This window comes from Rissa tridactyla, chromosome 7 (assembly GCF_028500815.1).
Source record: "Rissa tridactyla isolate bRisTri1 chromosome 7, bRisTri1.patW.cur.20221130, whole genome shotgun sequence".
NCBI classification, from domain to species: domain Eukaryota; kingdom Metazoa; phylum Chordata; class Aves; order Charadriiformes; family Laridae; genus Rissa; species Rissa tridactyla.
In genome coordinates, this window is record NC_071472.1 from 31,426,370 (window position 1) to 31,437,409 (window position 11,040).

Below are 11,040 nucleotides of genomic sequence, written 5' to 3' on the forward strand. Positions count from 1 at the left end.
AGCCCAACCTTCCCTGGGCTTTCACACTGGCTGTGGCTGGGCGACTTTTGACACACAATCTGTCTGCACATGCTTATCCTGCCTTTGACATTTTTCTTCACATAGCGGAGAAACATTGCTCATGCTCTAGATGAACACTGATGGAAGAGGCTTTCTACTAAAAATCCAGTTGATTATTAAGTTAAGCTTATTAACAGGGGTAGCTTCTCCCCCTCCAAAATAAAAGTATGAATACTCAACAGATCAGCACACACATTTAACAGTGGTGTTTGTCCTAAAAGCTGATCTCAGATGTTGCAGATTTCCAAAATGGGAGGTTCCCAGGAGCTACACTAAAGACAACCCCCAAATCTGTTACACATTAGAAATGTGTATCAGGAATGGAATAGTAGAAATACTAGAAGCATGTTAGAAAATGCACAATAGAAACATGTACTAGAAATTAAATCTGATGGAGACAGCTGGGCCTTTCTGTCCCCCAAGGGTATATCATTCTCAGGATTTCTCCCACTATAGCTGCTACAGAACAAGTTATACAATTTTAACATAACAGACAATTGTTACAGTGATCTGCAATAAGCATCTGTACTTCCTGTATTGAGATATATATATTTTAGAAAAACATGGATCTGTTAGAGCAGGTCCAGAGGAGGGCCACAAAAATTATCAGAGAGCTGGAGCACCTCTCCTGTGAGGACCGGCTGAGAGAGTTGGGGTTGTTCAGCCTGGGGAAGAGAAGGCTCTGGGGAGACCTTATAGTGGCCTTCCAGTACCTAAAGGGGGCCTACAGGAAAGATGGGCACAGACTTTTTAGTAGGGCCTGTTGCAATACGACCAACAGTTATGGTTTTAAACTAAAAGAGGGTAGATTTAGGCTAGATATAAGGAAGAAATTTTTTACAATGAGGGTGGTGAAACACTGGCACAGGTTGCCCAGGGAGGTGGCAGATGCCCCATCCCTGGCAACATTCAAGGTCAGGTTGGACGGGGCTCTGAACAACCCAATCGAGTTGACGATGTCCCTGCTCATTGCAGGGGGTTTGGACTAGATGACCTTTAAAGGTGCCTTCCAACCCAGACTATTCTATGTTTCTATATGCATGTATACATGTTTTGCAATACAGCTGCTGTGCTGCGGCTTTGCTATACCCTCTTTTCAGAGCTGTTCTGCATTTTGGCAGATAAAACACTCCTGTTCAATGGATGATTTTGCAACATACCATTAATTCATTGGAACACACTTTCAACAAATAGTTTTCCACCTGCTGCCCACAGTTTCCTGTGAGTACAGACTATTTTAAAGGGCTCACAAAATTTTGAGAAGAATAAAATTTTGAGGAAAGCAATACTGCCTAAAGACTTTAAAAATCTGTAAAAAAGAATGGATTTTTACTGAAAAAGGTTAGGGATCTGTAAATCAAGAAAGGCCAAAGAATTTCAATATGAAGAAGTTCCAGACAAGAGATCATCATATGGATTTGAGGATTATTAACAAATTTTAACACACTTCTAACACTGCACAGAGTAATGCAACTCCACTAGTATTTATATTTACAGATCTTTAAAGACCAGCAAAACAATTATCAACATCTGAACTGCCTTCTACATAATGTAAGATACCAGAGCTTTGTTACTGTATCTAACAGTGAAAAAGTTTTTCAGCTTCTTTTGGTTTTGTTATATTTCAGTGATACAATGGACCCTGGGAGCAGAGGAAGAATTCACTGCAACATGAGACTCACCTGCTCTCTGCTAATCATGGGAGCATTCTGTGTGACACCTTTCCTCTGCCATAGCCAAATTGATCCACTAGCTCTTGGGCGAGCAGACCCCCAGTGTTGGGAATCCTCCTCAGCTGTCTTACTGGAGATGAGGAAGCCTCGCATTTCTGACTCAGTCAGCGGCTTTTGGGACTTCATGATCTTCCTGAAATCATCAGAGAACTTGAAACATGGGGCTCTGTTTTGGGACCTGGCTCAGCTCTTCTGGGATATCTATGTGGACTGTGTGCTCTCCAGAACCCATGGTCTAGGGAGAAGGCAGCTAGCAGAAGCTGAACAGAAGATCTCTACTCTACGTTCTCAGTTCACAGGGAGAAACCAAGGTTACTACTCCTTTAATACATGTCTCACGGGCAATAACTAGAATCTAGTAGGAAAGAAAAGAGATACAGGCTTATTGCACTATGTGGTAATAGTACAGAAACAGAGGACAGTGCTGCACAACTGCTCCCCACTCTCCCCAATCCAGTACAGAGATATGTTTATGTTAAAAATGATCTCAGTAAAAATTTGACCTCCACAAAAGCGCTGCCATTAGAGTTCAGGTTAAGTTTCAGTTTGGTGTGGGAGGAGGGACAGCAGAAAGTGAAACATAGGAGGATTCAAACAAAGAAGGCAGTTCAGCAATTGAACATACAAATATATTCTTCCACACCAGCATTTTTACCACTATTGTACCATGGACAGGCTAGTTCCGAATTCCTCATTCCAAGAGGAGTGTCGCCCCAGGAATGCATCATACTGGTGCTGCTGGGGAGAGTGGCAGTCGTATCACAAGAGTAAGGATACGTTTACTTGCCATCCAGTTGTTAACCACTAGGTACTTCCTATTTCCATACTGGTAACTTTGCCCAACACACAATGGAAACAGACCTAGGGCTCAGATGCATGCAGGCTTTCAGACACAGCTACAGCTTCAGGAAGAAAAGCACTACCCTATAACACTAAATGATCCCATTCCCAATCTCCAGGTTCCCAGCCCCAGAGCAGACTCCCCAGGCTCAAAGTCTCCATAAGCAGCGAGAGCTAGCACCTCACAAGATCTGCAAAAGGTAGCATGTTGCTTAGCCTCCTCATTCCCAGCAGGAAGATACATCATAACTTTTCCTAAATCTCAGTCCCTTCCAAGGCTTCATTTCTGATCCTGCTACCAAGAGATGCATCCTTCCCTTGAGAATGTCCACTTTCAGAAAGGGGCAGGTGCCGTATTTTGATGGAGGGCTAGAAGTACTGTTGCCATCACCAACAGTGCAGCACATTGGGCCCACAGGGAGAAGGCAGAACTGCCTTTCCGCTTGAATAGATTCAGACCCTTATCTTCACTTACTGCATCAGTGTCTTAGTTATTAAGATGTTTGTGGGGAGTGTCCATGGAACAATGAAGAACCTCGCTGCACAATGACCCATTAGAATGTCTTTAAAAGAGGGACTTGAACTCAGAATTCTTCCACCCTAGGGCCACTATACCACTGGACAGTTCAGCTCTTGTTCACAAACCTTAAAACATTTTGTGTACTTAAAGATAGGATTTGAGATGGGAAGGATCAAGAGGTCTTTACCCCCATTACTTACAGAGTATCCTAGCCATTAAGACAGTTGTGTTTGAATTGATCCCCTCAGACTGAAGAACTCCTCAACCACACAGGGCCAGTTTCTATGCTCGGAGCCAAACAACCACTATCAGCATTTTAAAAGCAAGGATTGGATCCTACCCTGCTCTGCAAAGAATCTGAGCTATCATGTAGCTCTGAGAAGATCTTTACTGTGTTAAGATACACTGATGGCAGGCAGCACAGAATTCCCTCTGTTTCCCAAGCGGCCTTAGACATCACAAAGGCAACGAGTTGCTCAGTCCTGACCGGACTGATGCACTTTTGGGTGCAAACAGAATGCAGCTTTAGACACATGAGGCATCAGTACTATCAAAAACTGAGATGAATTTTTGTTTTCAGGATTGCAGCTTTGAATATCACTCTCTGAATTTCCCTTAACCTTTTGTTTACATCTGGCTCTTTATGTCTATACCACACCGTGATTTTCTTAAGCAAAGAGCTTTTGTTCCAGTCAATATTAAGAGTAACAGTCTGATGTATTTTGAAGAATCAAATAATGGGTTCTGTGATTAATAGTGACTTTCATTTACTCCCACGCAGAGAGATTTTAAGCACTACTAAGCAGTCACACTTTAAGACAAACAAGGATTCCTCTCCTTCTCTATCCTTTTACCTCTTTGTTTTGTGAATTGTAAGCAGTTAATCTGGTTTCTCTGTACAATTGATTAGCATCAGTCAGTAGCGGGGAGCTTATAGCAGTAACAGCCTAAATTTTGTTTTTTGGAGGAGCTATCTAACCTCTCATCCAAATATCCCAGTTTCCTAACAAAGCCAACTGTTTTAATCTTCGTAACCCTTGACCCTGCTGCCTTGTTTCGTCAGTGAAAGCAAAAATCAATTGTTAATAATTGCAGATAGAAATCACACCTTAGCAAATGATGAGGACTAGAATTACTGCTTCTTATGCGTAAAGAGATGTACAAGCCTGTTTTCTTAGCCCAAAGAGTAGCACCAACGGCATTTGAATGACCTTATGTACTTCACCCCACGTCTACATGGGCAGGTATGAATAGCTTTCAGTAGGCTTGTTCTAAGAGTCGAACAATAAAGTAAGATTTTTTTGCTTTATACTGTTACTTTTGTAACTGTTGATAATATCCTTTTTGCTCCATACTGAAGTTTTCCCATCTTATTCCTCTTAAATATTCACGATTTTAGTTTAGTTTTTTAATTGCAAACAGGATCATAAATCAGGAGCAATCTGTAAGCTGCATTCACTGAAGTTCCTTAAACATGTAATTGAATTGGAGAAACAAGACAGAGATCCAGACTTGGCACAGAAATGCTGATGTTAAGGTGTTACTATTCTAGTGTCAGAGCTACTAGATTTCAGAACTAAAGGATAAATCCCATGAGGTCATTGTGAAAATTGAGTATCAGGAACTGAGCTTTTCTAAGAAAAAAACAGAAAAGCCCTCCAAGCCAAAAAACCTAGTTAAGTCCTTGGTAAAAGCTTCTCAGTAGTACTGAGCAGAACTACCTTGTTACATCTAAGAAGCGCTTCCACAGTTCCACATGCCTTGCCCTCCTGGGAAACAAGTCTGTCTGAGTGTATACCAAGTCAGTGATAGAAGTAGCCCAGGTCCAAACTTACAGGTTCAAACACTGTTTTCTGAACTGATCTAGTCCTGCCAGGCTCCTGATTGTAGTTACTAACAAGTCTAAAAATACTCTTCAAGCTCCATACAATGCATGAAAAACACAACAAAATCAAACAGCTATATATGAGTTATCTAACAAACTGCCTCCATCCAGCTAACAACCTACTTAACCCAGCAGCATTTCAACTTCCCTAGATACCCTAGGGTTAGTTTGCTTTAAACTGAGACAAATAGGGACAGTCCTTTAGAGCTACCTGGCCAAGGTATCTTCAGCAACTCTCCCTTTTCCCCTAACAAAACCCGAACGCTATGAAAAAGCAGGTTTCATAAAAACATTTCCAATATATAACAACACTGAAGTTCAATGCAACAACTTTTAATTAGCCAAAATAAGACTTAAGAACCACAAGGAAAACACAGCTTTTGTACTTACAGCAAATCTTCCTGAAGAGCAGTCGTACAAAAAGACCCTCCTCAAGAAGCTACATAGCACATGCCCAGTATAAACTTTTGAAGAATACCGTAACAAAAACCTCTCTACCTATTTTCTCCTCTTTCAGCAGTCCCCCTGATACCCGTCACTCAGAGTGGTCACAGCTGTGCCCACCTCCCTCACAGGTGCAGGTAATTGGGCTCAGATCAGCCCTTGCACCTGGCCCAAGACAGACACAACTTGCTGTCCCAACTCTGCCGGGCTGCAGGGTGCCAGGGAGGACAGTGGGGCAAAGGCTGCTGTATTACGCATTTGAGATCTACTAACATAAACAGGTACTGTGTTAACCAGTTATTTTTTCAGAAGACAAATGTGTCTAAAAGAAATAAGGCCAATCTAATGGCTTTTGGATATCATTGCAAAGAAAATGCTCCATTAGTTCCTCAAGAAAATAAAAAACATACTACTAAACAGTGTGAGAGATCTCATCCACTGTGCAAGGAGGTTGATGACAAGCCAGTGAGTCAGTAAGACTGTGAGCAGACTCAAGTGCTTTCACTCTGCTAATTACAAGCGGAAGTGTTTTATAGGAAGACTGATCTTTTCCCCCAGCATGGACCTTTTTCTTCAAAGTAACTTGTCACTGAAAACGGAGGGATGTGACCATTGTCAAAACAAGAGGGTTGGGGGCAATGCAGATGAAATGGGGACCAGTAGCAGCTAAAGATGGAGCAAACATGGATGTGGGAAACTGAGTATTCAGCTCCTTTTTGCTGTTTGAAAATTGATTACTTATATGCATTTTCATATCACTTTTCAGGGATATTTTCTCATATTCAGAGGTTGCCAGAGAAGAAAGACTCATTTGAAGATTTAATAAGTATCCACATGCATAAGAGCAGATCTACATTACTTGGAAGAATCTTTGGAGAGCTCGGGAAAAAGAGGAAATGACACATTTAGTCCAAGATCTTGATTTGTAGATATTTTTTAACTACTTCTCTTTAATTTTTGCATTTTATTCCTCATTGATGTTAATTTACATTGTGGAAGAAGGCCTATAACTATGAGCACTGTATCTCTGATTAACTTGGGACTTGTGGTTTTTTTTAATTACCTATGAATTCAAGTCTCCTTAATAAACTGCATGGTTTATAAGCAGTTGCCTACTTTAATCTGTATGTATGTGTCATGGTTTGGGCTGGGCTGGCCACTAAAACAAACGACAGATGCTCCCCTTCAGAGTAGGGAGTGCATCTCCCTTCAGAGGGGAGAAAATGAGAGAGAGACCCTCTGCAGTAGGGAATGGAAAACCTGGTCACCCAGGATATGGAGAAGGCTGAGGTGCTCGATGACTTTTTTGCCTTGGTCTTCACCGGTGAGTGTGCTAGCCATGCTGCCCAAGTTGCAGAAGGCAAAGGCAGGGACTGGGAGAATGAGGTACAGCCCACTGTAGGAGAAGATCAGGTTAGAGACCATCTGAGGAACCTGAAGGTGCACAAGTCCATGGGACCTGATGAGCTACATCCATACTTCCTGAGTGAATTGGCTGATGAAGTTGCTAAGCCACTAGCCATCATATTTGAGAAGTCATGGCAGTCTGGTGAAGTTCCCCCTGACTGGAAAAAGGGAACCATAACACCCATTTTTAAAAAGGGAAAAAAGGAAGACCCAGGGAACTACAGGCCAGTCGGTCTCACCTCTGTGCCTGGCAAGATCATGGAGCAGATCTTCCTGGAAACTATACTAAGGCACATGGAAAATACAGAGGTGATCAATGACAGACAACATGGCTTCACTAAAGGCAAATCATGCCTGACAAATTTGGTGGCCTTCTATAATGGGGTTACAGCGTTGGTGGATAAGGGAAGAGCATCTGGCATCATCTAGCTGAACTTGTGCAAAGCATTTGATACTGTCCTGCACAACATCCTTGTCTCTAAACTGGAGAGACACGGATTTGATGGATGGACCACTTGGTGGATAAGGAATTGGCTGGATGGTTGCCCTCAAAGAGTTATGGTCAATGGCTCAACGTCCAAGTAGAGACCAGTGATGAGCAGTGTTCCTCAGGGGTCAGTACTGGGACCAGTGCTGTTTAACATCTTTGTTGGTGACACGGACAGTGGGATTGAGTGCACCCTCAGCAAGTTTGCCAATGACATCAAGCTGTGTGGTGCAGTCGACACACTCGAGGGAATGGATGCCATCCAGAGGGACCTGGACAGGCTTGAGAGGTGTGCCCATGCAAACCTCATGAAGTTCAACAAGGCCAAGGGCAAGGTCCTGCACGTGGGTCGGGGGAATCCCAAACACAAATACAGGCTGGGCAGAGAATGGATTGAGAGCAGCCCTTGAGAAGAAGGACTTTGGGGTACTGGTGGGTGAAAAGCTGGACATAAGCAGACAATGTGTGCTTGCAGCCCTGAAAGCCAACTACATTCTGGGCTGCATCAAGTGTGGCCAGCAAGTTGAGGGAGGTGATTCTGCCCCTCTAGTCCACTCTTGTGAGAGCCCACCTGGAGTACTGCATCCAGCTCTGGAACCCTCAGCACAGGAAGGACATGGACCTGTTAGAGCGAATCCAGCGGAGGGCCATGAAGATGATGAGAGGGCTGGAGCACCTCTGCTATGAAGACAGGCTGAGAGAGTTGGGGTTGTTCAGCCTGGAGAAGAGAAGGCTCTGGAGAGATTTTTGTGGCCTTCCAGCACTTAAAGAGGGCCTAGAGGAAAGATGTGGAGAGACTCTTTATCAGGGAGTGTGGTGATAGGATGAGGGTAATGGTTTTAAACTGAAAGAGGGGAGATTTACATTACATATTAGAGAGAAATTCTTTACTGTCAGGGTGGTGAGACACTGGAATGGAACAGGTTGCCCAGAGAAGTTGTTAAGGGCTGGATGCCTCAGCCGAGTATGATTGGTACGGTAGTAGACTGGATGTTACCTGGTCCCATATGCTTTCAAGCTTTAGAAAATGTAAAACCAGACAGATTATCTGAATAGCTAATGCTCTTCCACAAGGCCCCTTGGGAAGATGCTATTGTTTCCACTGCAGATATGTCCAACCTATAACAATAGGATCCCCTAGGAAAGGGCTGCTGGCAACTTTCTTCCTCCCTTCAGATAGCAACAGAAATGGTGAAACACCACTATGGGCTGAGCTGCTGTTTAGCTTAAATAAATTGGCAATACTTCTCTGCTTCAGCAAGCTTCTTACTTAACAGGCCATAGCATTATTTAGCCCTTGAAGAAACGGGCAGGAAGGGATTAGTATGTGGAGGAAAGACTGAGAAAACAGACGAATCTCTAGAAGAGGTAACACTATGGAAAACATTTGAAAATTGCTGATGTAAAGGAGACAATCTCTGTTATTAGTTGTGCTGAAATAAAACAGGGGATGCAATTAATTACATGTAAGCCTGCAAGTGATAAAGTTCCTGAAGAAACTCCTACTTCAGTCGATTTCTTCTCTCTGAAAGTGTCAGAATTTAGGTCTTGCTTGCTTTTATCTAGCTCTCAAAAATTTGGCATGAAAACATAATCAGATAATGCTGATGTTTGCTATTGATTCACTCACTATCAACTGGGGCCTTCTAGGGTGACTGTGTTAAGAAAAAGCAAGCGCTGTGAGTATGAGATGCGAGCAGATTAGCTGTACAGGAATAATTTAAAATGTTCCTGTGGTTAAAGACAGAATATTGCCTCCTACTACTCCACTCTATAAACTTCATGGTAGATCTTGGTGTGAGCTAGGATTGTTTTTGCAAATACTGTTCCTGGCTTACTGTTTCTCAGTCTGAGCATGTCAGAAGAAGTATGGGATGAACATGTCTGACTGAGGTTGCTTCGTTGTCAACTGAACTGACTAACAACAAAATAAAGGCCTTGGGATTTTGTCCCTTTCATCATGTAGGGACTTGGCAGCTAAACAACTGCTTAGTAGTATGGAAAAACACTTCATTGAGTCTTTATGTGCTAACATGAAGTAAGAGTTCATGGTGGTTCAGGAATATCTATTTGTACAAATTTGTGCTCCAGACCTGTTCCATGTTGCGTCGGACCAAACCAGTATTTGTCAGCTGTCACTGTTTCCAATCAATTTTAATTCAGATCCACTCACTCTAAAGGAGACTAAAAGTCTCATCAGAAGCTGACAGATATCTTCCCGTAATCAGCTTGTATATGTTGGCACTGGTATATTGCAAAAGCTACTAAGCACCAATCTCACACTATATTCTGTTTATGTGATAATATGGCTGTATCCCATTTCTAGTGACCCCATCGCTATTTGTTTTCTGGGGTCTTCTTCCTTCAATTAGTTTCTTTATTTTTCACCCTATTCACCTTCCTTTGCTAGAGACAAAATGCTTGTTGGCTTCCAGTTGAATACCAGTTTGTTGCTGTAATTCTTGAATGTTTGCAGTATGTGTAATTAAGGCCTCCAGTAGAAAAACTAGCAGAAAGAACCAGGAATGTTCATTACTATGACTACCACAGTCTAAGGTCTTTCAAGAAAGTGGCTGAGGTGCTACCAACAGAAAATAAGATTTCTAGCCATTTTAATGAGTCAGACAGTCCCTTTATCTTGGTGATTATAATTCATTCTGAAAAATACAAGAACAGGAAAATCTATATGGAAAATTAAGCATTCTGCTGAGCAGCTTTTCTTAAGCACTACACTTTTCATTGGCCTTTTCAATCACATCAGCCTAAACTTCGTTTAATTATACATGAAACAAAGCTTCAGAATATGTAATTTACCTAACTTTTCTCCCAAAGCTTCCAAAAATACTTTGCTTTCACCCAAACCAAATTAATTTTCTTAATAATCACAGAAAAATTCCTGTAAATACTAGGAGTATTTCCTCTCTTGGAAAGCTGGTATAGTTCCAGTGATTCAACTAAAATTCTTAAAAGTATGCAAATTTACTTGAACCGTAACTGATTTTGAGCCTGCATGCACATACTCATTCACTATTTTTTATGCACCTCCTTCAGAACAGCAATAGTGAGTCGTTGAATCTATAATCTTTATCTCCGAAGTGGTACCGAATAATTTCCATTTCTCAGATCTTTAAAATACTTCTGTGCATTATCAGAAAAAAATGTTTTCCTTTCTGCTGTCATCAACAAGAGATACAGCACAATTCCAAGGAGGTAAATTGACCATGGCATATAAACAGCTAAAGAGAAAGTATTGGGCAATCATTTGCACTGCTGAGGAATTGCACTTGGTATATTTGCCATTAGTTCACGTTGTCACTTAACAAATAGTTAACAATACAAAGCACAACATCTGATAATAACATGCAAATCACTAACATGCCATATCTTAACCCATTATCTCAACCTTCAGAACTGCTATCGCTAAAACAACACGCACTTGATGACACTATCACCACAGCCTATACTGATGTATCTCAGTGAGTTGCACTGCTGTAAGAAACATGTAGGAAACAAGAAGCAATCAAAGGAAAGCAGTGAGCAGCTATTATTTTTCTTCTAAGAATGATCTAAATTCTAAGGCCTTCACTTATCCATTATTCTAAGAAATGAAGCTAGACCGTAGTATGAATGGATCAAAGTAGTAGGCAATGTTTCCTTTGTGTGA

The 11,040-nt window shown here is 41.8% G+C and overlaps 1 protein-coding gene across 1 annotated transcript; it reads left to right on the forward strand.

The window, feature by feature from the left end:
• The first annotated feature begins 1,695 nt into the window (after positions 1 to 1,695).
• Positions 1,696 to 6,382, forward strand: FAM237A (family with sequence similarity 237 member A). Its single transcript, XM_054209995.1, has 2 exons — positions 1,696 to 2,104; positions 6,249 to 6,382. Exons 1-2 carry the CDS (start codon positions 1,696 to 1,698, stop codon positions 6,380 to 6,382), a joined length of 543 nt encoding a protein of 180 aa, XP_054065970.1.
• Positions 6,383 to 11,040: the final 4,658 nt, after the last annotated feature.

What these genes read in the sequence shown, in the direction of transcription:
- FAM237A (XM_054209995.1), top strand. Translation starts at nt 1,696, where the DNA reads ATGGACCCTGGGAGCAGAGGAAGAATTCACTGCAACATGAGACTCACC. An exon ending in GTTCACAGGGAGAAACCAAG is followed by an intron (nt 2,105 to 6,248) that starts GTTACTACTCCT and finishes ATCACTTTTCAG; the next exon opens with GGATATTTTCTCATATTCAG.